The sequence below is a fragment of the Ruditapes philippinarum genome, unplaced genomic scaffold (genome assembly GCF_026571515.1).
Source record: "Ruditapes philippinarum isolate M1 unplaced genomic scaffold, ASM2657151v2 ctg5359_1_1_1_1, whole genome shotgun sequence".
NCBI lineage: Eukaryota > Metazoa > Mollusca > Bivalvia > Venerida > Veneridae > Ruditapes > Ruditapes philippinarum.
In genome coordinates this window covers 30,091-57,789 of record NW_026866745.1, presented here as the reverse complement: position 1 = coordinate 57,789, position 27,699 = coordinate 30,091, and the positions used below count along the sequence as shown (strand labels likewise).

The 27,699-nt window shown below is 34.0% G+C and overlaps 1 protein-coding gene across 1 annotated transcript in view; it reads right to left on the bottom strand.

The window, feature by feature from the left end:
* Positions 1 to 5,378: 5,378 nt before the first annotated feature.
* Positions 5,379 to 27,699, bottom strand: part of LOC132733548 (uncharacterized) — a 34,876-nt gene continuing 12,555 nt past the window's right edge. Inside the window, exons 8-12 of the mRNA XM_060720204.1 lie at positions 20,797 to 20,918; positions 20,206 to 20,265; positions 14,163 to 14,231; positions 5,804 to 5,845; positions 5,379 to 5,431 (exon numbers count right to left, since the gene is read on the bottom strand). Coding sequence (XP_060576187.1) covers positions 5,379 to 5,431; positions 5,804 to 5,845; positions 14,163 to 14,231; positions 20,206 to 20,265; positions 20,797 to 20,918 — 346 coding nt within the window. The remainder of the gene's footprint in view (positions 5,432 to 5,803; positions 5,846 to 14,162; positions 14,232 to 20,205; positions 20,266 to 20,796; positions 20,919 to 27,699) is intronic.

The following is a 27,699-nucleotide window of genomic DNA, read 5'->3' as shown; positions in this document are numbered from 1 at the left end:
AAAAAGGCACAAACTCTTCAGTAGTTATGGACATAACAGCTTTACAAGCAAAACTTTACCAGGAATTTATAAGTTGAAAAAGGGGAGAAAAATCAGCCTAAATGCAAGATAGAATTATGGATCTTGGTCAGTGACCTACAATTATGATTCTAAATGCATATGTGAAGTTTTAAATAAATATTTTTAATAGTTATTGAGATATGTAAAACTTGCATGTAAAACATAAACCAAGAAGACTAAGTAGAAAAGGGGAGATGAATCAGCCTTAATGCGAGTAGAGTTATGGAACTTGGTCAGTGACATACAACAATTATGACCCTCCAATTATGACCCTAAGTACATGTGTAAAGTTTAAAGTAAATATCTTTGAAGACCTTTAACCTTTAACCAAAATTTCTAAGTTTCAAAACAAATAATTCTGCAAATATTGCAGGCAGAGTTATGCGATTTTGCAAACTGATAAACATTGTTACTATAAATAAGTATTGTAAGGTTAAATTGAAAATCTCAAGCAATAATTGAGATATTTGACTTTACAAAAAACTTTAACCAAAATTTCTAAGTTAAAAGGGGCATAATTCTGTCAATATTGTAGGTAGAGTTATCCAACTTGTCAATCTGATGTACCTTGTTACTATAAATAAGTATTGTAAGTTTCAATTGAACATTTCAAGCAATAATTGAGATATTTGAATTTACAAAAAACATAAACCAAAATTTCTAAGTTAAAAAGGGGCATAATTCTGAAAATATTGTAGGTAGAGTTATACAACTTGTCAATCTGATGTACATTGTTACTATAAATAAGTATTGCAAGTTTCAATTGAATATCTCAAGCAATAATTGAGATATTTGACTTTACAAAAAACTTTTACCAAAATTTTCTAAGTTAAAAAGGGGCATAATTCTGTCAAATATGTAGGCAGAGTTATCCAACTTGTCAATCTGATGAACATTGTTACTATTAATAAGTATTGCAAGTTTCAATTGAATATCTCAAGCAATAATTGAGATATTTGACTTTACAAAAAACTTTAACCAAAATTTCTAAGTTAAAAAGGGGCATAATTCTGTCAATATTGTAGGTAGAGTTATCCAACTTGTCAATCTGATGTACATTGTTACTATAAATAAGTATTGTAAGTTTCAATTGAATATCTCAAGCAATAATTGAGATATTTGAATTTACAAAAAACTTTAACCAACGCAGACGCCGACGCGGACGCTGACGCCGACGCCGACGCCGGGGCGACTACAATAGCTCTCATATTCTTCGAATAGTCGAGCTAAAAATGAAAATTTCAATATGACCTTCAAAGTCAAGGTCATTTATGAGTGAAGGTGAAGGTCTGGTGGGTTATTTTTAAGGGATATCCTTGAAGATTATTATGTTCAAGTTTGAAGACAATCCATTCAAAAAAAACAAAGTTACAGCCAATAACAGCATGAACAAGCAAAAATTGGACTTTTAACCTTGAAGGTCAAGGTCATTTATGGATGAAGGTCAAGGTTAGTGTGGTCTACTGAAAGGTCTTGTCCCAAGGGTTGTTGTGGCCAAGAATGAAGACAATACACCAAGAAATAAAATAGTTATGATCCAGGTACAAGTTTGCGGATGGCAACGGCAACGCCGACCCGACTATAACAATACCTCTACTTTTTTTTCAAAAAAAAAAAGTCGAGCTAAAAATGAATAGCATACCTTTAAAACACGCCAAATGATACGGCCAGAAGAATAGATATTTCCAAACTGAAACTATAAATGAATTCTAAATCAATTCAACATCAATTTTGAGTATTTGTATCGTAATATTTTTAATATAAAAACACATTACATTTATACAAAATGAAATGGTATCCTAAAACAAAACATGTCATTTATTTGCTTATAAACAACAGATCTTTTCATATCTAGCAACGAAACTTTTAGCCGCACCTTTTCTTTTCAATGCTATGCCAACTACTCAAAAACAGTTTCATAAATAAAACTATGGGTTCTTTTGTGGACAATCCTTCAGTATAAACGAGCAAATAGGTGGGGGAGGGGGAGAGCACATACCTACCAAACTCACTAGTTACCCTGGATAACTCCGAGATTTAACATGTTTACCAAGTTCTTTAAACGTCTGATGAAAGGCAATTAAGCGGTTGTATTAAGTGGTGATTACAGTTTGTTGCAGCTATAATGTAGCAGGAGACCCAATAATTATTAACAGGACAAAATACCCTTTTTTCAAGGTCAAACTCGACAACCAAAAACCTTATAACCGGAAAACCTATTAAATATCATATGCTCAAATACTTGAGGTACCTATCAATGAAGTTAAGTTTCAGTAATTAATTTCATTATAATTATAAAAGTAGTCTGGACAAAACAAGAAATGTGTCCATAGGACACGGGTTCCCCCACATTTCACTGTTTTGTCAATCTGCTGACACTAGGCCAAATGTGTTTTGGCTACAAAACTGTGACACAAGTTGAAAACTGAAAATCTTTTACTTTGTCAATGACAAAAACTCTACAAATACTGGATAAATTCACAAGAAAACCCCAAGGTGCATAACTGCACATGCAACATTCTTGTATACTTTCAGGACTACAGGTCAAATACTTTTAGAGCTATGCATGAATAAGTCTATAATTTAAACTAAGTCAAGGTCAATAACTCTAACAAAACTGAAAAATAATCCTTCTACTCAAGCACAAAGTGCACAGGGTGACAGGATTTTGATCATCATTCCTGTAAGGTTAGTTGATTCTGACTTAAGCAGTCATTATAGACATAACGCAACAATTTGGAGTGCTAAGTCAAGGATAATTACTCTACAAAAACTGAATAAATCCACAACCGAAACCCCTGGTAAACAACATACACATGCTTATCAACATTCCTTTAAAGTTTCATGACATATATTTTTTTGAATACGTGAAACACAAATTGAAAATTTGAAATATTTACTAAGTCAAGGGCAATTACTCTGACAAAGCAGAATCAATCCACAAGCAAAACACCAGGTGCAAAACTTCACATGCTTATCAACAATCTTGTAAAGTTTCATGACCATTAGTCGAACATTATTTGTGCTAGGCGTGACACAAGATGAAAATCGTTATTTTTTACAAAGTAAATGGCAATAACAAATACTGCATACATTCAAATGAAAACCCCCATATGCACAACTACACTTGCTGACCAACATTTCTACCAGGTTTCATGACTCTAGGTCAAATATTTTTTCATCTATGCACGACAATAATTGAAAATTGCAATTTTTACTAAGTCAAGGGCCATTTCTTGTTCAAAACAGAATAAATTCACTAGCAAAACTACAGGTGCACAACTTCACATCCTAGCAACATTCCTATAAAGTTAAAAGAACTTAGGTCAAATAATTTTAAGACTAGGTGAGACACAAGTTAAAAATTGCAAATAATACATGTATATGCAAACACCTAGGTGCACAACTACTAATGCTGACCAATATAATCCTATAGAGTTTCATGACTCAAATATTTTTTTTGACCTGCCGTGCGACGCAAAAGAGAACAAATGGATGGATGGACTGATGAATGGGTGGACAGACAAGGGTAAATTTAAATGGCCCTTTTAATAGGGGCACAATTATTGAAGGACCTAAACTCTGAAAAAATCATTGAACTCGAAAATTCACATAACTAAACAAGGGCAATATTGGCACAAGAAACCCATCACAAAATCTTTTGACTAGTAATATAATGATTGTTAGCTGCATGGGTTCAAATACCGTCAGGGGCAATTCGTTGTTTCCTTGAGCAAGAAACTTTACACTCATTGCTCAGTACTGGTTGGTTGCAGGAACTTATTCGAAAGTGTGTCTATAAGCTTATAGCTTCCTACATAATCGAACTAAAATAAATTCTAAATAAACCAATAAATGACTAAATGGTCCTCGTACACAAACTTTGACCTCTCTATGTGACCTTGACTTTGGTAGAAGGGACCTGGAAAGCTTATGCAATAAGCCTAACAATGGTGAACATTTTTGCCAAGTTACATAAAAATCCCCCGATGAATGTAGAAGTTCTAGCTCCGAACAAGCATTTTTCAATGACCTCTAAGTATGACTTAAACCTTAAACCTAGAGACCTGGTTCATGCATGTGACACTGCTTCTTATAGTGGTGAAAATTTCTATGAATGTTCATTAGATTCCCACCATGCATGAAGGAGATATGATCTGAACAAAATTTCTATATTTTATCATCTTTAGTGGCCTTGCATATATTAAACTTAATTACATGTTTCACACCAGTAGATATGATAATGACCATTTGTGTTTCAATCCCTTAATAAACGGTTACTAAATGGTCCGAATACACATTTTCAAAATTTTTATCTGTACTTTGACCCCTATGTTTGACTTTGATCTTGGCTGCAAGGGCCTAAATTTTGTTCGCAATACTGCGCCTCACAATGGTGAACATTGAATGTGCCAAGTTATATTAAAATCCCTCATTGCATGTAGAGGTTTTGCTCTCAACAAGCTTTTTCAGTGACCTCTATTCGTGACCTTGACCTTTGACCTGGAGACCTTGTTCATGTGCGCGACACAGCTTCTGATACAGGTGAACATTTCTATGAAGTTTCATTGAAATTCCGTCATGTGTGTAGGAGATATGTTCCGGACAAGACATTTGACGACGCCCACCCATCTACCTGCCTACCAGGGGGAAACTATAATAAGACCCGTTATTCAAACGGGCTAACTAAAAGGTCCTGTACATTATTGTAAAGTTTGGATGAAATTCCACCAGTAGATTTTGAGGAGTAGTCCGGAAAAATGTTGTGATGGACAGACAAACGATAGAGAAGAGATCTATATGTCCTAACTATCTTTCGACAAAACCAAAGAAATAACAACTCTAATATTAGTGTGTTCATGAGAAATGCTTATTGCTTTATTGAATAAAAGGACGTTGATCTTTAAAACGAAAACAATAATTTAAAGCATTATCAGTGAATACAAGATAAACATTTACCATTTGGGACTGAACACGTCACATCAGGTGGAGACATCAAAGGTTCTAAATGTCCAAAAATAAGATAGTGTTACATGAAATTAATAACATTCACAACGCGTTTGTAAACTAAAAAAAAAACATTTTAAAAATCCTGCAAAGTTATTTTTAATGCAAAATTGATATGCGTCTTTTCTAAATGCCTTATGATTAATGATAAAAAATGAATTTGTATTTGTTATACACTTTATTTAAACTAGTATAAAATTCAGCCAACCTAAATAATTTTGTTCCCATTTCTGCATATGCAAACACTCATATGAAATTACATGTTTTCATCTCTCAACACAACACATTTTATACGAAATTTATTACAAAAATTACTTGCCATTACTCTGCGGCAACTGCACCTTTAATTTGCTACTTGAGCTTCCTTTTGAAAATATGAAAAAAGGAAGAAAATATTTGACATTTTGAAAATAAGATATTTAAAGTTTGTTTTCTTTCCTTCAAAGTCAAGGTCAATGTTACAAAAAAAAACCTCCTTGGCAAAACAATTTTTGTTATTTTTGCATGAAATACAAAAACAAGGAAATATTTAAGCTCTGAACGTTGTAGTTTTTTAAGATATAATTGAAGTTTCATGTTAGTACTTTATCATGTTTAAATGTAATCGAGTTTTCACTCAAGCAATGAAATACATGTATAAGTCAACGCATCTTTACAATAACATACATCTATGAACAAATATTTTTTAACTGTTTGTTTGATTTTGTTGTACGTAACAAATTTTTTTTAACATTACCTTGTCGGAACTTCACCTGTTTATTACTTCTTGAGTTTCCTTCTGAATATACAAAAACATAATATATATAAGGTTCTAGTATTTAAAATCTATTTGCAAAACTGCTTTATAATATAAAATTTACAAAATATGTTACTGTCATTATAACTCATAGGCATATCTTGCAGACAACAAATTTCTTAAATAATGTAGCTGACATAATTGACAAAAGAATATTACATTTTGAGCAATATTTTTATATGTATATCCATTTTGGCTTTATTAACAACCTGTAGTTGTTTATTGCCGCTAAAAATAAGCAGGACAAGGCAGTCTGAAGGACAGCTAAATCCCCTTCCGCAGTGAACCTTTTACCAGCCACGACCTTGATGTTATGCCATGCATATCATATGCACATAGTCTCATGGTGGTGATTTTTTGTGCCATGTTGTTTGAAATCTTCAATAAAGTAAAAATAGTTATGGAGAACATATCACCTTGACCTTGGGGGTAGCAACCTGGATTTTGAACTCTGCAGATTGTATCATGGTGATGATCATTTGTGCCAAGTAATTTTAAAACCTTTGAATTGTCAATAAGTTATAAGGCTGACAAGAAAAACAAATGTTTTTTACATTGGACCTTTTGAGTGTGACCCTGACTTTCAGGGTTGTGACTTGATTATTGTGCTCTGCCAATGGTGTCATAAGGGTGATCATTTCTGCCAAGTTATCTTAACAAGAGGGCCATGATGGCCCTGAAATCGCTCACCTGTATTTAGGCCCATGGGCAAAGGCCAATTTTAAACCAGGAGCTTTTATTTGAACAAACTTGGTAAAAACACCCATTAAAAGATATTTCATGTTTAATATCTAAGCTCTAGCTATTTGGTTTTTTTTTAAAAGAAGATTTTTTAAGTTTAACTATATGCAAAAAAGGAAAATCAAATACCCCCCTCCCCCCCCCCCCGGGCAAACTTTAACCCCAAGGCATATATTTAAACAAACTAGGTAGGCACTGGCTAGATGATGTTTCATGTCAATTATTTAAGCTGTAGATTTTTCGATTTTCTAAAAAAGATATTTTATTTTTTTTCTTTCAGTTGCCATGGCAACCAGAGCTCTGCATGGAATTAAATTCTTTGAACAATTTTGAATGTTGACTATCAAAGAAACATTCCTGTGAAGTTTGGATGAATTGGCTGAGCGGTTTATGAGGAGATGTCGTTTAAAGTAAAAGTTTACGGACAGACAGACGGACGGATGAAAAGCAGTGGCAACCCAATTATTGCGCTCTGCACATCGTCTCATCGTCACAATGTAGACTTTTTTATTATGAAATGAAGACTTTTTAACATTTCACCTTTAAGTGTGACCTTGACCTTGGTGGAAGCAACCCAATTATTGCGCTCTGCACATCGTCTCATTATGGTGAAAACTTGTGCCAAGTTATTTAAAACAAGAGGGCCATGGTGGCCCTGGATCGCTCCCCTGACCCATCAACCGCATCCAAGCAATGTCTTAGACAAACATTCTGACCCAGTTTAATAACAATTGAGTCAAAAATGTGACCTCTAGTGTGTTAAAAAGTTTTTTTCCATATTTGGGCCATGTGACCTAGTTTTTAACCGGAGACAACCCATATTCAAACTTGACCTAGAAATCATCAAGACAACCTTTCTGACCAATTTCCAGGAAATTTGGATAAAAACTGCAGCAACTAAAGTGTTAACAAGCTTTTTCTATTTTTAAGCTCCTGTGACCTAGTTTTTGATCGGAAATGACCCATCTTCAAACTTGACCTAGAAATCATCAAAACAACCTTCCTGACAAATTTCCAGAATATTTGGATCAAAACTGCAGCCACTAGAGTGTTAAAAAGATTTTTCTATTTTTAGCTCCTGTGACCTAGTTTTTGACCGGACATGACCAATCTTCAATCTTGACTTAGAAATCATCAAAACAACCTTCTTCACAAATTTCCAGAATATTTGGATCAATACTGCAGCCACTAGTGTGTTAACAAGCTGTTTCTATTTTTAAGCTCCTGTGACCTAGTTTTTGACCGTAGATGACCCATATTCAAACTTTACCAAAAAATCATCAAAACAACATTTCTGACAAATTTCCAGAAAATTTGGATCAAAACTGCAGCCACTTGAGTGTTAACAAGATTTTTTTTTCTATTTTTAAGCTCCTGTGACCTAGTTTTTGACCGAAGATGACCCATCTCCGAACTTGACCTAGAAATCACCAAAACAACCTTCCTGACAAATTTCCAGAATATCTGAATCCAAATTGCAGCCACTAGAATGTTAACAAGATTTTTCTATTTTTAGCTCCTGTGACCTAGTTTTTGACCGGAGACAACTCATTTCCGAACTTGACCTAGAAATCATCAAAAAAACCTTCCTGACAAATTTCCAGAATATTTGAATCACAAGTTCACCCACTAGAATGTTAACAAGATTTTTCTATTTTTAGCTCCTGTGACCTAGTTTTTTACCGGAGATGACCCATCTTTAACCTAGAAATCATCAAAACAACCTTCTTGACAAATTTCAAGATTATTTGGATCAAAACTGCAGCTACTACAGCGTTAACAAGATTTTTCTATTTTTAGCTCCTGTGACCTAGTTTCTGACTGGCAATAACCCATATCATCAAAACAACCCTTCCTGACAAAATTCAAGAATATTTGGATCAAAACTGCAGCCACTAGAGGGTTAACAAGCTTCTTTTTCTATTGTTAAGCTCATGTGACCTAGTTTTTGACCGGACATGACCCGTTTTCGAACTTGCCCTAAAAATCATCAACACAACTTTCCTGACAAATTTCCAGAATATTTGGATCAAAACTGCCGCCACTAGAGTGTTAACAGGATTTTTTTTATATATTAAGCTCCTGTGACCTAGTTTTTGATCGGAGATGACCCTTCTTAGAACTTGACGTATAAATCATCAAAACAACTTTCCAGACAAATTTCCAGAATATTTGGATCAAAACTGCAGCCACTAGAGTGTTAACAAATTTTTCTATTTTTAGCTCATGTGACCCAGTTTTTTACACGAGATAACCCATCTTAGAACTCGATCTGTGTTTCATTAAGACAAACATTCTGACAAAGTTTGATGATGATCCAATAAAAACTATGACTGCTAGACTGTTAAAAATCCTGTAACACATTTTCTTATGGTTTGATATAAAAAAAATATGATGCTCACAATATTGCAACTTCCAAAAAGCATTATTTATAAAGATTTTACCGAATTTAATATTTCATGTAAATAAAGGGTGGTAATTAGAAATTTGTTTTCTATAAATTCTAATTCAAATTTTCCAATAAGAAATGAATGCATATAATTTAATGATTACAATTTATATGTACAAATACTTGCAGTTCATATATATCATATTCGTTGATGTTTGAAAAATGTTGTATTAGCATAATTATATACATATATAATTTCACGTAAGAGTGGTATACAACCTCAATAACAAAACATACAGGATCTTCAACAACCCGATTGTTGACGACGAACGACGCACGACGCCGGACATAGCCCCATCACTATACCTCACCTTGACCACTTCGTGGTAAGGTGAGCTAAAAAATCAGCAGTTTAAAAGTTATGGAGTGGCCACGAAATGTCAACTTTTATTATGAAATGAAGAGCTTTTAACATTTGACCTTTAAGTGTGACCTTGACCTGGGGGGGTAGCAACCCAATTATTGCGCTCTGCACATTCTCTCATTATGGTGATTACTTGTGCCTAGTTATTACAAAAAAAATAGTGGTTTAAAAGTTATGGAGCGGACACAAAAGTGTTATGGACGGACTGTCTCATGGCCGGACAGACCGACCGAAATGGAATAAGGGGTCATTTCTTTTGTTATTTTTTTATTGTTAAATAGAGGGCAAATGGCTCCTTACTCTAGTGTTACGGAATGAACACTATTGTTCTCTTTTGTTCTGTTTACAGTTAGATGGCCCCTTAAGCCTATTCGGTAGTGCGGACGGACAGAAGCACAGACAGAATTTCTAACAGGAGAGTAATAATGTGGCTACTCTATTGTTCTCTCTATTGTTCTTTTTAGCCACACAAAAGAAAATAGTCACATAAAAGCATTACGGAATGAATGACATCAAAGAGAAAGAACAGTTAAATATTGTCCCTCTAGCCACAAACAAAATATAAATCCTACTTTAAACAAGCATGATAGCAATGTTTAGTATCATATCTAACTCAAAGTACTATTACTTCAGTAGGATTAATCAATATCAAAAAATAGTGTAGGATTGGTCTTAATATATTTAATATACAAATGACTTGATTGGAAAGTAGTCTTTCTTGAAAAAAGTCATATTATAAGACAAGTATCACCGGGGGCATTTAAAAGTGTTTTTAAAAGTTTTTAGCAGCAAAATGCTTTCCTCTACTAACAGCCTATTCAAAGTAAATAACAGGTTTCAAAATAAGGGGATAACATAGCATTTTTATAGTAACATTTTAATATTATTTTTGTTCTTGCTTATCTCATTAAAACTTACGAGATATGATCAAAAAGTTCTTGGCACGATATACTTATAGCCACTACACTGACATTTACACACGATACGTCGATACCGATGTCTTATTGAAGATTACTGACCGAGTTTCACGCGGTTTTACACAGATTAAGTAACATTAAACACACTTTGATCAGTGGATCAAATGGAGAAAGTTGAAAACTGAGAGCCGTCATTAAGTACCTCTGTAACATATGGGATGTTCCCCAAGGAAATCCATGAAGACTTTATGGATACACTTGGGAAGGAGTCCCCTTCCTATAGCACTGTGAACAAGAATTTGTAACTGAGTTACCAATGTCCCCCGCCTCAGGGAAGTTTTATATGAAGCATTGAGGTATGGATCTCAGGACTTTCAGTCCAAAATAATTATCAATGCAAGATCTGCAAATGCAACAATAAAGTTATTAAAGAAATAAAACGAAACACGGAATTTAAAAATCTATCATGTTAAGCTTTGACCTCTAAGTGTGACCTTGACCTTGGAGATAGGGGTGCAGGTGTTGTGCATGACATATCGTCTTATTATTGTTACTATTTGTGCCAAGTATGAACTATGAAGAAGTTATAGATCTGACATAAAAATTACCCTCTAACAGACTACCTCTAAGTGTGACCTTAGAGGTATGGACCCATGTTTTGCGCCAGACATAACGTCTTATTATTGTGATTATTTGTGCAAAGTATTTTTAAAAGCCCTTGATCTAAGAAAAAGTTATGGACTTGACACAAAATATACCCTTTAACGGACTTTGTACATCTTTGACCTCTAAGTGTGACCTCAAGTGACCTATGAAGTACACAGGTGTTACGCATGACATTTCATCTTATGATTGTGATTATTTGTGCCAAGTATTTTCCAAATCCCTTGATCTATGAAGAAGTAATGGATAGGACACAAAATATACCATATAACAGACTCTGTAAACCTTTGACCTCTAAGTGTGACCTTGACTTTGGAGGTAGGGGTGCACCTGTTGTACTTGACATATCATCTTATTAATGTGAGTTATTTCAAAATCCCCTGAACTATGAAGAAGTTCTAGATAGGACACAAAATATACCCTTTAACAGACTATGTTAAATTTTGACCTTAAAAATTGACCTTGACCTTGGTGGTAGGGATGCAGGTGTTTCGCATGACACACTGTCTTATTTAAGGGACTGTTTGTGCCAAGTTATTTCAAGAACCCTTTGGAAGTAGGTGACCAGTTGTTTAGCATGACACATCGTCTCATTATTGTGAACAATTGTGGCAAGTATTTACAAGATCCCTTCAAAGATAAGAAAGTTATAGACCGGACACGACATATCCCCTGAAATAGACAACGTTGACCTTGAATGAGCAGCTGTGACCTTGACCCTTGAAGTAGGTGTCTGGTTGTTGCGCATGACACATTGTCTTATCATAACAAATATTGGTGCCAAGTTATTTCAAATTCCTTTGATAAAAGACAGAGTTATGAACCGGACACGAAAAAGTGATGGACGGACGGGCATACATACCAACATTGGATATTTAAGAGGCAAATAAGCTCATTAACTACACCTGGACATAAGTCCATAAGATCATAAAAACAAAAACTAGCTCACAATATGAATTTTATGAGGTTTTGTTCTTTATTTAACTACAAAATAAAGCTCATAACTCTCAAGCTCGGACAGACGATATCCCATTTTTTCTTCAAAAAGGCGGGGGACAAAAAATGGGCTGCTGAATTTAAGAGTGGTAGGGAGAGCATTGGAGATGACGATGGGCAGCCAAAAGAGGCCACCAACGATAAATTTGCCGAAGCTGTGCACGATCTTGTCATGTGCGACAGAAGGCAAAACCTGTGAAGCATTGCTAGGGAAGTGGGTATAAGCTTTGGTTCAGTTCAGGCATGTCTATGGCATGTCAAAGGTATCCGCTAAATGGGTTCCCAGACAGTTGACTGACGACCAGAAACGAACCAGGCATGACATTTCAAGATATCTTTTGTCTCACTACAAGGATGAACCTGATTTTATCTACTGGATTGTAACTCGGGATGAAAAATGGGTCTATCACTTCCATTCAGAATCCGAAAAACAGAGCATGCAGTGGAAGCAACCTTGCTCACCCCCTCCGAAGAAATTCAAGAGAGTGCCATCAGCAGGGAAGATGATGGCTTCAATTTTTGGTACAGTCGGGGATAATCATGATTGACTATCTTGAGCAAGGTCATACCATTAACAGTACATACTATGCAGACAAACTGAGGCATCTGCGTCAAGAAATCACGCGTAAAAGAAGGGGCAAACTGACTCAAGGCATTCTGCTCCTGCACGACAATGCGCAAGCTCACACATCCAAAGTTGCGATGGCTGCTGCAACTGACTGCTGCTTTGAAATTCTTCCCATCCCCCATATTCTCCAGACTTGGCCACCTCTGACTTCTACCTGTTTCCAAAACTGAAAACCAAGCTTCGTAAAAGACGTGTTAGAAGCAATGAAGATGTCATGGAGGCATTCAATGAGTTCTTTGAGGACCAAAACAGATAGTTCTATTTCGAAGGGTCAAATAAGCTGTAGCACAGGTGGGCAAAGTCCATTGATGTAGAGGGCGATTTTATCGGCAAGTAAGACAATTAGTTGGGTTCTCTGACTACCTGAAGTACATCGGGCCAAGAACTTTTTGATCAATTCGTGTAAGGCAGCGTATCTTCAGATCTTATATGGGTTTTTTCTATTTGAAACAAGAGGGTCTTGGTGGCCCCAATTTCGCTTATCTGAATATTTATTAATATTCTCCATGACAAGAAACAAGTAATATTGTAAACTATAAATGAAAGCACAAATAAAATCTTAGTTTTTACAGATGTCACATAGTTTATTTTCGTATCTGAAATATTGCATGTGTAAAACTTTTACTTCTTGCTATTACTTGGGCCAAACAACAGTTCAAAAAGATGTCATTGATTGGTTCAAAAACACGTCATTGATTGCTTTACAAAAACTATTATTTTCCTGGAAGTCAGTGCCTGCTTAGAATGAAATACAATGGAATTTAATCGATGCTATGGAAAGTCACAGTTTATTGGTTGCTATGAAAATTGACAGGTTGCTATGAAAAAAGCAATGACTGCTTTGAAGTCACTGGTTTGCTATGGAAATTTAGCTTTAGCTCTTGTAGATTTAGAGAAGAATATCTTAAAATGTTTTACTTAATACATAATTATAAGGAAAATCTATGTTCCTCAGAGCCAGTCAATTTTGATGAGCAGACTATAATTTATAAATTTTTGTAGAGGTCCACCAGACAATGATTCATATCAAATGTCTAAGTTAAAGCCTGTATAAAATTATAGAAGAGGGCCTTTTTTCTTCTTACTATATACGTATAAGAAAATCAATGACTCCCTTGAACAGCCAGTTTTGACCCCAGGGTTTTTATAAGAAGAAACTTGGTAGACACCCACTAGAATATGTTTTATGCAAACTATTTATGCTCTGGCTCTTTTGGTGCTTTAAAGAAAACTTTTTTTGTTTTAACCTAGGGGGGGCCAATTTTAACACAAGGAGCAAACTTGGTGGCATCTGCTAGAAGATGTTTCATCATAAATAGCTAAATTCTAGGGATTAATCTAAATTCCTTCCATTTTTTCCTGATGCTAAGTCTTGTAGTATGGTATACTACAATTTTCGTTTTAAAACTTTTATACCAATATCATGCCCATATTCATTCTTACCTTCATAACATTAAATTTTTTATTGCTTAGTCATAGATTTCAGTATTTTATGAAACTTAATTACTAGTATGCAGTGTGAAATTGTGAAACAAACTTACTATTACTAGATGCTCTTCTTATATATATATAGTTGCAAAGACCGATGACAACGTATATCAAGACAAATCCTGAAATAACAAAGAAACAAGTTATTTTAACACAACATTATTTGACACAAATACAATGTAACAATACCTCCTGTAGACAAGTGGTCTATCTGTCTGAATATTATAATGTCCCTGGATCACTCATCTCAGAAATGGCAATAATTTGAGTAATCAGGTCATATTGGATTTCTATTTTAATAACAGTGACATTAACCTTGATCACAGACACCTGGGTAGCAATCCCAAGCTGCCATTTGATATAAGCTATCCATACACCAAGTTTGGTGTCAATAGGCCAAAACAAACTTAAGTTATTGAGCGGAAACTGAATTTCTTATTTTTAGTAACAGTGACCTTGACCTTGATCACAGACACCTGGGTAGCAATCCAAAGCTGCCTCTTGATATAAGCTACCTATACATCAAGTTTTGTGTCAATAGGCCAAAGCAAACTAAAGTTATTGAGCGGAAACCAAAAGTTGACGCCCGCCCGCCCGCCTGCATTACAATAACCCGGTCGTTGAAAACCTGGTTAATTATTAAATGGCCATAACTCAAACAACAAGAGCTGTCACATGAGACAGCCAAGCTCGATTAATTTAATACTGCACACAGTTAGGAAGACAAAACTATGAATGGTATAAATATATGTCTTTATTAGTATCAAGAAAGCACTCAAATGTTCTATATTTTTGCACAACATAATATGCATATGATCTTGTCAATAAATGTCAAACAGACATTTCAATGCTTTAATGGAAAAGACAGCAATTCAATTCCTTCAAATACAAAATGATAAGAGCAAAAATTATTTGAAGTTTTTAAAGTAAAATTATAAGTTCAAAGAGGAAATAACTCTGGAAAAAGATGCTAGTTATGAACCTTGATTAATGACAAAGAACAATTATATATCTTAAGTCATGAGTAGATAGCATTTATAATAACAAAGAAAATACTGAAAATCAATTTGCAAATAAATTCTAACTAAAAATTAAATAGAGATAATTCTGGGAATATAAAAGCTTGCGTTGCTATGAAGTCACCAGTTGCTATGGAAATTTAATTGTTGCAATATTGGTAAATAAAATTGTTCCTATGGAATGTCAATGGTTGTCATGGAATGGCACTGGTTGCTATAAAAAGTCAATGATTGCTATGGAAATTCAATCTTGATATGCAGTGGCTATGGTTGCTATAGAAAGTTACTGGTTGATATAAAAGTTAAGTGTTGCAATTGTAACTGGTAAATATGCAAAGACTATGGTTGTTATAAAAGTCAATGGCCACTTTGGAATTCAATGGTTCCTAAGAAAAGTAAATGGTTTCAATATTGGTTACTGGTTGCAATATAATGTCAATGGTTGCTATGAAAATGCAATGGTTGCTATAGAAAGTCAATTGTTGCTATGGTAAGTCACTGGATGCTTTGGAAAGTCACTGAGTGCTAAAAAAGCCTATGGCTGCTATGAAAATTTAATAATTATTATTTGTGTTATTGGTTGCTACGGGAAGTCACCTGTTGCTATGAAAGTTTTTGGTTGCTATGGAAGGCACTTGTTGGTATGGAAAGTAAGTGGTTGCTATGGAAGTCAATGGTTCCTATAGAAAGTCATTGCTTGCAATATTGGTCACTGGTTGCTATGAATAGTCAATGGTTGCCATGGAAAACACTGGTTCTAAAGAATGTTACTGGATGCTTAAGAGGTCACTGGATGCTAATGAAAGTCATTGACTGCTAAAGATGTCTATGGTCCAATATAAGTCAATGGTTGTTATGTAGTCAGTTGTTGCTATGGAAAGTCACTGGTTGCTATGAGAAGTCACATTCAATCTATGATCCCCCGGTGAGGAGCCCATTTGGCCATAATTTGGATTTTTGTTGAGGTCCCTCTCACGGGGGAGGAAGTGTTACACGAAGGATGGAGTTCCTATGATAACTTGTTCAGGAGTTCTTGTGATAACTGTCCCGAAGTGCGTTGGAAAACATCTGTATATACTACAAAAACACTCGTCAAAAATGGTTATTTTCATCGTTCAAAAATGAGTTTTAGGTGCTAAAATAAACTTTAATGATTAAGCTTGTCTTACATCTTGTATTACGTGTTAAAGCCTAATACACAGGCCATTTTTCATCGCCTCTTGCTTCAAATCTGGTAGTTTTTCAGTAAAATTTCCAAATTACTTGCCTATTCACAAGTTTTGACCCTTCATCCTAACTCTGAAGATGTCACAAAGTTCTTATGATAACTTTTGTTATTGCCAGTGTGTTTCTTGCGCTAAATCACGGTACGTTTTAGCGTTTATTATTATTCAATAAGGTTGTAAATCATTATGAAATGCAGTACGATCATCCTTTGCACAAAAATGTGGATAATACATGTACGTTGGTGTTAAGTGTCTGCAAAGGATAAATAGGTGATAGGCTATCATCTACAGTAAAAATTGAACCAGCGGCCACTGATATTCAGCAGTATAATGGCTTAAACCACAATACAAAAATGTCTCAAAACGTACACGTTGTTCTCAGTTTCACATGTTTTAAGCAATCATCTGTCTTAAGCAGACAATATTTAGGCATGCTTTAACAAAAAAAAAATCTGTCTACCGAAGAGTGCAAACTTTGACAGAACCAAGTTAGGTATCTGTCCAGCATTACTATGTTTTAATGTTGCTCTTTTATTTTACATTTTAATGGAATAAAGGCCTGAGATGTAACACCTTTGCTCACATTTATTCAAAATTTCATAGCAGTTTTTCGGACCTTTTTTATTTCGAATATAATGCAATACCAATAAGCAATGTTAAGCTTGGTTTTTTTAAATAGATATAACTACCCAAACTTTTCCGTGTCGTCTTCAAATATATTGTTTAAAAGTAGTGATTTACCTAGAATGGGATTTCAGTTATTTTGCATGGGCATTCAAACTAGAATTCCCCAGGTGTTGCTTGTAAGTGTCGCAAGTTCTCTTATGTAACTTAAAACAACAGACAAAACTTTAAAACATATTAATCACTGTACTATTATAACAGAAAACAAATGTTTCTCTGATTGATGCAGTAACATAGATGCTTAACTGAAAAAAGTCTGTATGTCAGGATGAAAATGATAAAGGGCCAGAATACTGCTAGGAGCCGGAAACTGCTAGGAAACCAGTACATAAATCATTTTTCCAGTCTACGAAATCTGTGTCCAAAAAAAAGTACTATGAAAAAGAAACGGGGGTAAGAAATAATATCTCTTGAACTAAAATTCACTTGAAACCAATGTTTTATATCCTATTTTTTGCCCAAAGAATGACCGTACTTCATTTCATAATGATTTACAATCTCATTGAATAATAATAAACGCTTAAACATACCGTAATTTAGCGCAAGAAACATACTGGCAATAACAAAAGTCATCATAAGAACTTTGTGACATCTTCAGACTTATCACAAGAACTCCGGGACATTTGAAAAATCGGGTATAAATCTGTTAGTCGGTGCTTTATGCTTGCAATTTTGCATTATAATTAGATAATTATGTATGGCAAGGATGAAGACCACAAATAAACCGGTCAAAACTTGTGAATTGGTAAGTAATTTGGAAATTTTACTGAAAAACTACCAGATTTGAAGCCAGAGGGTATGAAAAATGGCCTGTGAATTAGTTTTTGACACATAATACAAGATGTAAGACAAGCTTAATTATTAAAGTTTAATTTAGCACCTAAAACTCATTTTTGAAAGATGAAAATGATCATTTTTAAGAGGTGTTTTATAGTATATACAGATGTTTTCCGACGAACTCTGGGACAGTTATCACAAGAATTCCTGAACAAGTTATCATTAGAACTCCATCTTTCGTGTAACACTTCCTCCCCCGTGCCTTTGACAATGTTCAATACCTAAGATATGCCCTTGCAGTTTTTAGGAAGGATATTTTTAGGCATTTACTATAAAAGAAAAAGCCATGACCCCAATGGACAGGGCCAATTTTGACAAAACGTCAATAATTTAAACATACATATACTTAGTAGAATCATTGACCCTAGGGAGTCCAAAATCAATCCCAAGCCAGGTCTCTGCATAACCTTACAGGCACAATCAAACAGTATGCAACATTTTCTATTTTGTCTTTTTTGGCTTTCTTCAGGGATTCTGTTTTTCTCCATTTTGTTATATTCCAAGTTTGATTACAATATCTCATTTCTAACTCTACCTTTTGACCAGAAACCATTTCTAGTAACAGTGACCTTGATTACCCATTACGTGATATACACGCCTTTAAACGCCTTTTCACCCCCCTTTCTGTTGTCTCAAATGGTGAAAAAATGCCTTATTTAGGCCCTCAACACTTGTTTTTGTTTGAGAAATGTTGCTTAAAAAGTTGGCCACTTTTTTGGCGCGGCCCCCCAAACAAAAGATACATCAGGGGTTGCCAGAAGGGGGATGTGCCCACTTCTTTTTGGGGGGGTTTGAAGGGGGCGGCAATCCCCCTCATCGCCAAGAAAATTTTGGAATTGTGAGAGGCTAAAAATGACCCAAGATCGATCATAAGGTAACGTGTAACCAACGCTGAAAAGCATTTGACTCTATATCAATCCATTGAGAAATTGCAGCACTTTGAAATCAATTTTGATGGAAAACAAGAGCGATCAGTAATCACATGTGTCGCCTCATGATGGCCAATTTCATGTTGGGACAAATTTTGTGACAGACAGACAGACAGACGGACAGTGCACAAATAGACTTGGTACTGATCATTCCTGAAAAGTTTGGATAAAATTGCACCAGTAGTTTATGAGGAGTAGTCCGGACAAGGTTTTGCGTATCTGGCAACACACAGAAAAAAACACCTTTTTATCAAAGGGCCATAACTCGGCCAAAAATCATTCAACCAGAAAACCTGTGCAATATGAGCAAGAACTTGAGCTACAGACCAATCCTGTGAAGTTTCATTGAAATTGCATTAGTGGTATAAGAGAAGTAGTCCGGACAAACTTTAAAAATAAAAATTATTAAAGGGCCATAACTCTAAGAAAAATCATTGAACCGGAAAATGCTGATAATATGCACAACTAGACTTGGTACTGATCATTCCTGTAAAGTTTGGATGAAATTGCACCAGTAGTTTATGAGGAGTAGTCTGGACAAGCTTTTGTGTATCTGGCAACACACAGAAAAAAACACCTTTTTATCAAAGGGCCATAACTCGGCCAAAAATCATTCAACCGGAAAACCCGTGCAATATGCGCAAGGACTTGAGCTACAGATCTATCCTGTAAAGTTTCATTGAAATTGCATTAGTGGTATAAGAGAAGTAGTCCGGACAAACTTTAAAATTAAAAATTATTAAAGGGCCATAACTCTGAGAAAAATCATTGAACCGGAAAATGCCGACAACATGCACAACTAGACTTGATACTGATCATTCCTGTAAAGTTTGGATGAAATTGCACCAGTTGTTTATGAGGAGTAGTCCGGACAAGTTTTGTGACGGACAGACGGACAGACAGACGGACAGACAGATGACGGAGAAGTGATCCCTATATGTCGCCACTACTCCGTAGTCCGTAGAGGCGACACAAAAATCAATACAAAATAGTGGAATTTAGCAATTTTGAGATGCCCCCTTGTTGCCATGGTAACAGAAAATTTAAGCTTGAGCATGTTGTTGCAAAGGCAATGGTCCAGTTAACATTTGTGCCAAGTTTGATTAGTATTGAAGCAGTTTTTAAAGTTTTATATCAATTTCAACTTGTAACGGGAGACTTTTCATTGAAAACAGCCATTTTTCACAAAATGCTCATGTCTTTCAAGTAATGGGTTAATCACCAATAGGGTTATAATATATTGTACAATAAATAAATAATAAATATTTGGTTCATATAAGTTCAGAATGTTTCAATTTCTAAATGTACTTGAAGTGTACCATCTGCATAATATTTTATTATTTCAACTGTTATTATAAAATTCAAAATATACATCTTAATAATATACTTTAAATACATTACCTAAAACAGCTGCAATTACAATGCATATTATCGTCCCCATAGAAAAGTCAACATCTCCTTCTGTAAAAATATTTTCATAATGAAGCTAAATGTTTTTAATTTTGAACAGCATCACCATTAATTATATATTAACTTTCACCAAAAAATCAAGAGTATTTTATCCAGAGTTGTCATTTAAAATACGTTTTTAACACCTAACAAGTTAAACACCTGTTCTTCACTGGATGACAGCACATCTAAATATTTATGATTGCCAAAGGCCCTAAAATTTTATAAACGTCAAAAATATTTCCTGACAAATATCTAAGCTCTTGGACACTTCTTTTCTACTTTGGTTACATTAGAGTTCCTTTTCTCTGGATTTTTTAAGTAAAGTTTCTGTATTTTTTTAAGTAAGCTTTTTGTCAATTTAACAACTAGACAAAAGCCATACTTAACTTTTTTAAATATATAATATCAAAAGAGTTTTGTAAAAAAAAAATTTCCAAGTTTCAAAGAAAATGGCAATTTCTTGTCTAAAATTTAATCAAAATGTCACATTTGACCTTGACAATCCAAATATGGTCAAGGTAATAATGAATAAAGTCAAACCTTCATCATGCATGGTTTTTGTTGTTGGTAAAAAACTTGTGGTGGTGGTGCTTTCGGGCTTTGTTGGGCTAAATGAGCTGCTATCATAAATTGTTGTCTCATTATTAAATGTCGTACTGTTGCTGAAACAATAATGCATTTTATGACAACATCTTATAATCACCATTATTCAAATTTTATCTTCTTTAATAAATGTATTGCAATTCAATAAGCTATCAAAATTTCATATTTTTGTCATCTATCTTTTTTCATTAGAAACTAGAACTATCACTAAATGTGATTAATAGTCCCGCAAGACTGCTTCGGAAATGAGGAAGTAACTAGTAACAGAATACCTTGCAAAAGAACTAAAATAAAGTTATGGTTATGGTTGCGGGCAATAAAAGATAGTTGTGTTTCTTGTATGTTGCATTTCCTTTGAATGTGGTTGACCATTGATGAAGTTTTATTGAATTACTCTGTAGTAAGTCCAAAAAGAGTTACGCTTCTTGAGCACTGCACTTCCACTCATTGCGCTTGGACATTGAATGAATTTTCATTGAATTCTAAACATTTGTTTTTAAAGTTATGCACCTGACAAGGAAAAGTAACAAAGGGCAATAATCTACAAATACTGAAGATGGAGTTATGGTTTTGTACACTGCACTTCCTCTCATTGCGCTTGACCATTGTATGAAGTTGTATTGAATTCCAACCATTACTTTACAAGTTATGCTCCGGACAAGGAAAAGTAACAAAGGGCAATAACTCTGTAATTAGTGAAGATAAAATATGGTTTTTGTGCACTGCACTTCTTCTCAATGTGCTTGACCATTGTATGAAGATGTATTGAATTCCAATCATTAGTCTTTAAGTTATGCTCCGGACTAGGAAAATGCAACGGACGGCTGGACCGACCAAGTGACCTACCACCGAGTGACTCCTATATACCCCCAAAACTTTGTTTTGGGGGTATAATGAAAAACCTATTATCACGTACCTAAGGCTTGAAAACTGCTAAAATATATCTAAAATATTCCTTAATTTTTTTTTTTCCAAATTGACTTTAATAATTATTTAGCTTAGATAAATACTGAATGATTTTCTAAAAATATTATCTTTTTTACTTTTATTTGTTTTACAAATTTGCAATATGACCATCACTTAAAGACCAAGGCTTTGTCAGCATATACGAAATGTTAATGTTTATAATGGTTGAATGTAACCTGTTAAATTTTTATAACAATTGTATCTACATGTAAAATTCTACATTTAAGAAAAATGAAAGTTGCTTTTAATTATAAACTGATATCATATTTAAGTGAAAAACAAATATTTTGTTGTGCAGGAAATGTATGTAGCTAAGGGTGATAAATCTGCAGTGCATAAAATACTTCTAAGTTATGGACTGAGGAGTTGTCACCCTTAGAAGTAAACCATTTCCTGTAATTCTATTTAGAATGGCTATACATGTATTTTATGTTTGTATTGCATTTTTTTATATCTATATTTATATGTATAGATGAGACTTAAACAAAAAAATAAACATTAACATATCAACAATATATAACAAGAGCACCGCAAGGCCGAGCATTATATGCCTAAAAGTGTTTTTTTTTTGTTAATAAGGATGAAACATTTGTAAGACATGGGAATGAAATACAGTATTACCTCCTTCAAAAAGCAATCCTCCTTTATAGCTGAAGAACCTTCATATATATACAGTTGCTGTTTTCAAAGCACCACCATCAAGTTGTAGTTATGCTCCAGAAACCACAACTTTCAGTGTAAAGATCATTGTGACCCTGACCTTTGACCTTATGACCCTAAAATCAATAGGGGTCATGAATTGGACATGGCTGTTCATCCTATAAAATTTTACAGCTGTAGGTTGATTAATACTTAAGTTATTGAGCGGAAACTGTTTTCAGTTTTAAGGTAATAGTGACCTTTACCTTTGACCTTGTGACCCCAAAATCAATAGGGGTCTTCTACCCAATATGGACAATCATCCTATGAAGTTTGAATACTGTGGGCCAAATGGAACTTAAGTTATGCTCCGGAAACCATTTTTAGTTTTAAGGTAATAGTGACCTTGACCTTTGACCTTGTAGCCCCAAAATCACTAGGGGTGTTCTACCCAATATGGACAATCATACTATGAAGTCTGAATGCTGTGGGCCAAATAGAACTTAAGTTATGCTCCGGAAACCATTTTCAGTTTTAAGGTAATAGTGACCTTGACCTTTGACCTTGTGACCCCCAAAATCAATAGGGGTCTTCTACCCAATATGGACAATCAAATACTGTGGACCAAATAGAACTTAAGTTATGCTCAAAAAACCATTTTCAGTGTTAGGGTAATAGTGACCTAGACCTTTGACCGTGTGACCCCAAAATCAATAGGGCTCTTCTGCCCAATATGGACAATCATCCTATGAAATTTGATTACTGTGGGCCAAATGGAACTTAAGTTATGCTCCGGAAACCAAATTGCTAACGGACCGATGGACAGACAGACAGAGGGACGGACGCCAGGGGGTATAACATAATATGCCCGAAATTCTTTCGGGCATATAAAATGAAGCTGTCACAATATAAACTGTCACAATAGTTCTGCAACAATGAAGAGTGACATGACAAACATGCAGTGTTATCAATTTTCATTTCCATAGCAGCCATAATAATAGTGTGATTATTCTTAAAGGTTTAAGGTGAGTTATAAGTTAAGCAATAGCTTGTACATGTATGCCATTTCAAAGATTTGTAGAGAAAATTGTAAATCAACATGCATTTTAAAAGTCAAATAAATGTCAATCTTTTGTTTCTTCAATAACTCAATTCATATTCACATGTAAAGGATAAAACTATGGACAATACTTACACATTAAGTGAGAGAGACATTTGAAAGGCTTTTATGGTTTTTAAAAAAAAAAAAAAAAAACATATCTGTTACTGATGGAACATTGTTTACCACAGCTTCTATCTAGTGCTCCTAAAGTTGGAAACATCCATCTGTTTCCAAACTATTTAGATACAAGAGGGCCATGATGGCCCTGAGGCGCTCACCAGAAACAACTGCTTTTCAGTGATGGAATGTCAATATATTCTAATATCAAATTTGAGCATAAAATATGTTTGAACAATAATTTGAAGAAATGCAATGACCTGGTTATTTAAGCTTTAGCTTAAATGGGGCTAATCAAATTAATATGAGCAAACTTGATAAAAGAGACTACCTTAGAATGCTACAGACAAAGTTTGGTGATCATCCATTTATTGGTTTAGTAGAAGATGTTTAAAGGATTTTTTTTCTATTTTAAGCTTTAGCAATCAAATTTATATGAGCAAACTTGATAAAAGACTACCCAAGAATGCTACAGACAAAGTTTGGTGATCATCTATCAATTAGTTCTGTAGAAGAAGATGTTTAAAGGTTTTTCTATTTTTAGCTCTGCTGACCCCTTAAAGAGGCCAATTGCAATGACATGAGCAAAATAATTCAAGTGTGACTGTCACAAGCATGCTACAGACCAAATTTGAAGTAAATCTGCTTAGTAGTTTTAGAGAAGAAGACGATTGTTGACGCATGACGACAGACGAAGGACGCTGGAGCATCCCCCTTTGATACTAATAGCTCACCCTGACAAGTGTTCATGGGTCTGATAAAGAAACAGTACAATATACAATGGTTATCATGAACAATCACCATACTAGGAAACACAATTTACAACAAATAAAATATTCACAAGCAAATTTAAGTTATGTAACTAACTGATGCCTCTTAAAAGGTATTTGGATGTCTACAGGGAAACATACAAAATAAAATAATGCACCTGTGAACCCATAACAATTTTCTACATAGTGAGTAGTAATGTAGTAATATTTCTAAAGTCTCAAACCATCATACCTGATACCTAGACATGCTGACAATTAAATACAAATCTTCCAAAAACCTTTTACAGGAAGCATGAAAAGAGCCACTGCCGGGTGGGGGACAAATTGCTTGACTTTTTAACTTTTTTCTAAATTTTGTATTTAAGCAAGTAAAGGGTTAAAAAAAATCCATTATTTTTTTTGTTGTTGTTTTTTAATTTTAGTTGTTGTTTTGTCCAAATATAAACCACTTCCATGAATAAATGAGAAAGTTAAGAAATTATTAGCAGAACTCAATTATTTGACAGTCAATGTCATTTAAAGGTCAAGGTCATTTTAAAGTATACAACATCTCCATTTTGTAACAAGTGTTGCTTTGTCCACGTATGAATAAAGTTTGTACATAAACAACATAATTTTGATAATTTAATCAAAATCAATTATTAGATCTTGAAGGACAATGTCATTTAAAACTCAAGGCTACTTCAACTTTTTAGACAATCTTGTCCAAAAGGTTGTTTTGTCCACGTATAATGAAGATAATACACTGATTACAAAGTAACAGCCAATTAAGTAACAGCAAGAATCACTGAAAACTCAATAACTTAACCTTCAAGGTCAAGGTCATGAATGAGCCAAGTACAAGTTGAGTGTAATATCCATGAAGGTCAATCCTATAAATGTGGTGTCTTAATATGAAGTTAATCCATTCACAAATAACAAAGTTATAGCCAGTTACAGCATAAATTTTAAAATTTAAATAATATGACCTTCAAGGTCAAGGTTATTTATGAATGAAGGTTATATTCTGCCTGGTTAATTTAAAGGTCCATTCAAAAAGAGTGTTATGCTCAAGTTTGACAACAATCCATTCAAAAATAACAAATTTATAGCCACTTACAGCAAAAAATAAGCAAATTTTAAACATCTGACCTTGAAGGTCAAGGTCATTTATGAATGAAGGTCAAGTTAAGTCTGGTTAACTTTGAAGGTTTTGTCCCAAGAGTTGTTGTAGCCAAATATGAAGACAATACACAAAGAACTTACAAAGCTATGATAAAGTTTGCGGACAGCAACGCGAATGCCGCCTCATGACTGTACAATACCTCTATTTTTTCTTCGAAAAAGAATCCAAGCTAGAAATTTAAATTAAAGTAGCTTTGCACAGTATCATTTTCACTAACCATTATGCATAACTAAGCCTTTTATTTTAGTCATACAGCCCTATGTTTTATGTGACATTAACTTAATAAACTTTAACCTAAATTGGCCCAAACAAAAGCAACATTAAAAACAAAGAATGGAAGATAACAGTCATGCATAAATAGAGGATATTGAATGAGTGTAAGTTTAATACTGAATTTATTGCACGAGTTGAATAAAATCATATTATGCGAGCCTCTGGCGAGCATAATATTATTTTATTCAACGAGTGCAATAAATTCAGTAATGAACTTACACGAATTTAATATTCTATTTATCACATACCCAAAATAAAGACCGTTTGAAGTGAAATAAGAGTCATTTTTCATTGACGCGCCTATAGTATAACACTAACATTTAGCGCGTCTTTACACTATGTTTGTATAACGCTAATGACGTCACGTCAAAATATATGCACGGCCGTGCAATACCATATTTACGGAGTCGCAAAATCGGCACGGGTGTGTGATAAATAGAGGATATTGAATGAGTGTAGTTTAATACTAAATTTATTAAACGAGTTGAATAAAATCATATTATGCGAGCCTCTGGCGAGCATAATATTGTTTTATTCAACGAGTTTAATAAATTTAGTATTGAATCTACACGAATATATAGAGGATATTCAAGTTTTTTCTATAAATACATGATTTATTTTCATCGAGTGGTATGAAAATAAATATTTCATGAGTGGCGGTAGCCACGAGTGAAATATGGTAATTTTCATGCCACAATATGAAAATACATCATGTATTTATGAAAAAAACTTGAATTTTCTGTTTATTATATACATTTTTCTCATTTTTGACATTAAAATTTGAAAGACTTTCCCTTAAATTTTGTGTACTGGCAGAATTTAAAAGAAAGTAGTCCGGCAAGACACCAGTGAAAATACGGAAAATATGTTTCACTGCAGTGAAAAATAAATTTTTTCAGTGAAAATACGGAAACTGAAAATACACATTTTATTTCATCAATATTTCTCAATATTTCATTTATAAGTATATAATAAAATATTCTATTTATCACATATATAAAATAAGAACAGTAAACTGTTAAAATGAGTAATTTTTCAATGACGCGCCTGTAGTGTAACGCTAACATTAGCGCGCTTTAACGCTATGTATATATACAGCGCAAATGACGTCACGTCAAAGTGTTATTACACTAGTGTAATATCGTTTTTATTAAATGGCTTTATTACACTCCTGCGCCGCGTATTATGTGATAAATGAATGTTACAATAAAAAAGGCATATAAACTACTGTATATTCCAATAATAGCACCCTGATGTAATTGTTTTATGAATAAAACAGCTAATCCCAAACGCTTGTCAGCCTACAAGATAGCTAGAATGTGATCATAGTGCACAATTTTTGCAGCCCTATCTTCCTCTATGACTGCCAGACTTCATTTCCAGCATTTTAAGTTGGTGCATACTTATTTTGATGAAGACCCATTTGCATAAAATGTGCATTCAATGAATGAATTTCCAATCTCTATTTAAGCAGTTTGTAAAAGCGTGAGATTTAAATAAATATCAAATAGGGAACTTAAAAATTATTTATGAGTAGTATTGCCATGAGCCAAAATACTGGAGTTATTTTTTTTCTTCATTATTTTCATACACATTCAATGATTTAATGACTGTGCTTCCTCAAATGTTTGCTACATTTATGGAGTATTCTTTACAGTCATCATCCAATCATGACATCATAAAGTTCACTTTGAAAACTAAATTAAAATCCCAAAACTTCTTGCAAACTTTATAGTAAATTTCCATTCAGATCTACAATTAACTGTAATACCTTTCAAAGATAGTTCAACAGTGAAGTGACAATTATA